The sequence below is a fragment of the Limulus polyphemus genome, unplaced genomic scaffold (genome assembly GCF_000517525.1).
Source record: "Limulus polyphemus unplaced genomic scaffold, Limulus_polyphemus-2.1.2 Scaffold5811, whole genome shotgun sequence".
In the NCBI taxonomy this organism is placed as follows: domain Eukaryota; kingdom Metazoa; phylum Arthropoda; class Merostomata; order Xiphosura; family Limulidae; genus Limulus; species Limulus polyphemus.
This window is the reverse complement of record NW_013671421.1, coordinates 16,576-20,454: the sequence shown is the minus strand read 5'-3', so window position 1 is coordinate 20,454 and position 3,879 is coordinate 16,576. Positions and strand designations below refer to the sequence as shown.

Here is a 3,879-nt window from a genome sequence, read left to right as displayed (position 1 = left end):
AGTCTGAGTTAAAGGTAATTTTCATGTCAAAAATAATAATACCTTTTTTCCCTATAATAACTAAAGATTATAATAGAAAATTAGAATTAAGAGCTGTGTCTAGGTACTGTAACAAGCAATAAGTCACCCAGTGAGAGTGCAGAGTTTAGGGTAAATAGTTTTACTTTATATCATGTGATATCTATGCATGTTCTCGTAGTTCCTTGTGGAGTAAAAAAAAATGAAATTTTTTATTTTATTTTTCCTTGTATAACCCAACAAGTTTTTAATTTCAGTTACTTTTGTTTTTAATTATGCACAAAGCTACACCAGGGCTATCTGTGCTCTGCCCACCACGGATATCGAAACCCGGTTTCTAGCGTTGTAAGTCCGCAGACATACCGCTGTGCCACTGGGGGGCGTTACTTTTGTTCCAAAAATATATGCCAATAAATGAAAGATGTACATAAAAACAAGAAATTTACAAGTTACCATTGCTTATAGGCTATTTGGACTTGGGAACATATTTTGCTATTTTTTCACACTATATTAGTTGTCCAGAAATTAATTCATATAGCTTTTAAATATACATTTTGAAACACAAACAATAATTCAATCATAAAGTAGAATGCCCCAAAACTACTATAATTTATCTGGCTTTATAACTAACCTATAAAATTTCTCATTACTTAATGGAGCAGACTTCAGTCTATACCCATAAAATGTGCTTGGGAATTAGCACCGTTTACCAAAATATATTACAAAGTTGTCATAATCACAGAATTCATAGGATGACTTTTCTATTGTTAAATCACTCACACCATTGACAAGTAGGTGTGAGTGATCAATTTATTGATATCTCAGAAAATTAAAAAAAAGATGGGAGGTTCTTATTTTAAATTCTAGCCTGTCAATATCTACAGTTGGTGTGTATAATTGTTGGATATTCTGAAACCCATACAAGAGATAGAAAGAAAATATAAAATGGAGAATTCAGAGCAAAGAAGAATCATGTGAAAAAAAGTGAAGATTGAGAATTTATTTAAATATCTCCTTATCAGATTAATCGTATAGTATTAAAATTTGATTTATAAGTTACATTTAACTGCCAAGTTGATTTACATTAATAAAGCTGTGTATGTAAATTTTAATTTTTTAACTCTTAAAAAGTTCATAACGTACACATTTTTACTCCACCTGTACACATAGGGTTAATGTCGCAAAGTGCAATATTACAGGATGAATTAATTATAATTTACGCAAGTCATAAATGAGACAGTTTAAAACTACCAACGTCCAAGTAGCATAATAGAATATCCAAAAGAACTTTCCACAGTTTTGAGATCTATTGTTACTACACATTTATCATACTTATTCCTGTTCATTTTTACTCATTAATGTATTATAAAGAATTACTGTACCAAACTAAATTTTGATATATGAATATTAACATATGTCAAAATTTAGCAAAATAGTTGTGGCATTTCACACAATTTGCATTTTTTTCTACTCACACAAAATTGAATATTTGGCCACTAAGATATGCTCTTTCTAAAATTGCTTTTAAAAATAGAAACCATCTTTAGCAATGCTTATAATGCAAGTACTCACCTCACCTTTAATGGTTACAGTTAGTCATCCATGTTTTTGTAGTTATTAACAGAATTCTCAACAAAACATTGAATTTGTAAACAAACTTTTACACCAATTCTATACACACCAATTCTATATAAGAACTCAAATAAAAACATATTCAAACATGCTAATTGCACATGCCTTTTCTTCAAAATATGAAAGTGTAACATTTTTAAATTAACATAAAATGACAAACTGTACTCTGAAAATTGGCTTTTACAAAATTTTAAAGCTATGGTGTTACATGCAAATTATGATTTAAACATTTTGCAGTAGTAAATGTCTTTTGTCAAATATTAACAACACGTACACACAGAAAATAACATGAATCCATAAGTGTTACTCTTACTAGGCCTTGTACCTATACGTATTTCTTTGTATTCACATACAATGGATGGAGAGATATTCCAAATTATATTATTCTGCTATTAGAACATGTCAAAATTCAACAAAATCTATAGAATTGTGGTAGTTCAAGCCACAGTTTAAAACTATCAAATTTATATTGGAAAACTTGTATATGACACTTCCTTGTAAACAGTCTTCACTATTTACACCTTAACGAACAAATATTTAACCAACTGTATGACCCTACCCTGGAAAAAGATATGTAGAGCTAACAATGAGAATAAATTGGCTCAGCTAATTACAAACTTGATAGACAGACATCCATTTTCAATTATATTACTGTTACATTCCAGTTTTGAGCTAATATGCAACATATTTCTTGTTGTCATGTTTTAAAGCCAATGTTATAACTTTAAACCTAATTATTAATTAGCTTCTAATAAATAATTAGACTTAAGTTATCAAATAGGCAAGTGGTTTCAACTGAGGACCAGGTCCAATACCAAAATTTCCTTAGCCATTTCACATAATATTAACATTTTAATTACTTTTACACTATGTAATGTGTAATGAACACTTACTCAATATAGCCAGTAAATTAAAAAAAAACTAACTATACATCATATACATCTGTTTAACAAAAAAAAAAAAAAAAAGTAAATACAAATATTGAACAAATGCGACAAGTCAGGAGACAAACTTTTTCTGAACATTTCAACAATATGAATTTTGTTGCAATTTTAGTTTTTTGGCTGAAGTGTGCAAGTTTTTCTTATAACTACTTAAATCATTTCTGTATTTTAAGGTATTTAAACCATAATATAGTTACTTTTTTATTTTTCATATATTTTACCTAATAATTGTAATGTGAAAATACTGCTTTGAAATATTAAAATTAGTCTTAATTAGGACTTACCGCATTCACCACAAGGTCTTCTCGAGAATCTTTATCAAACTCTCTCTGTTGCAAAAATGTTAGAGCAGAAACTCCAATCTTGGACATCATATAATTAGTATGAGCCCAGCCTTTCTCCCTTTTCAATCCTGCTTTGGCATCACTATCATAACAGTAAAACTATATAATAAGATGTATACTGATGAGGACAGTTATGTTACAACATTAGCTCTACATTAAAGATGATTTTCATAGCAAGTGCACATATATTCAAACAAGAATGACAAATTATCTGCAAAATTCACCAACAAATGGAATAAAATAAATGTTATCTATGACTCAAGTAGGCCAAAAATGCTGACATGCAAGGTAATATTGAGTTCTCATAGTAAGATACTGAAGTTAGTGCATGCTTTATTTTTTATATTTTTAAAAACAATTACTGGTAGGAATGATAAACATCAGCTCCTTTCTGTTAAGGCCATTTCAGAGCCAAATGTGGAATGAATAACTTTCTTATTTTATGTAAGTTGTAAACAAAAGGTTACCTCTTGTATGCTGTTAAAAATCCGTAGCAAGAAACGAAATTAGTTTCATACATCTCACAAAGCCATTAGTACATTTTATTCTAATACCTTGTACTATTCATATATAATAATAATAATAATAATAAAATAAAAAAAATTCATTGAAACCATTTAACTTGCAATTTTTTTGTTTGTGTCATCTTTAACTACTGGTAGGGTTGATCACGAGGTTCTGTACTTTTCAACATTATTACAGAACAGTTCTGGTAGTGTACTAATTCCTAGTGCACTAATATGTTTACAACATGATCACATATATTTGCTGTAGTGGTGTAGAATTAGTGTTCACTAAAATTCTGAATTTACTGTGTCAGATAATTTTATAAAGCATTTTTACTAAAGATCTTGGGCCCAGCATGGCCAGGTGGTTAGGGCACTCAACTCGCAATCTGAGGGTCGCGGGTTAGAATTCCCGTCACACCAAACATGCTTGCC

General features: G+C 29.6%; 1 protein-coding gene across 7 annotated transcripts in view; it reads right to left on the bottom strand.

The window, feature by feature from the left end:
• The window catches only part of LOC106473014 (carbonyl reductase [NADPH] 1-like), an 18,982-nt gene that overhangs the window by 3,225 nt on the left and 11,878 nt on the right, over positions 1–3,879 (bottom strand). For all 7 annotated transcript variants that reach the window (XM_022401522.1, XM_022401521.1, XM_013933685.2 and 4 more), the window contains exon 7: positions 2,879–3,020. In XM_022401522.1, the coding sequence (XP_022257230.1) occupies positions 2,879–3,020 (142 nt within the window). The remainder of the gene's footprint in view (positions 1–2,878; positions 3,021–3,879) is intronic.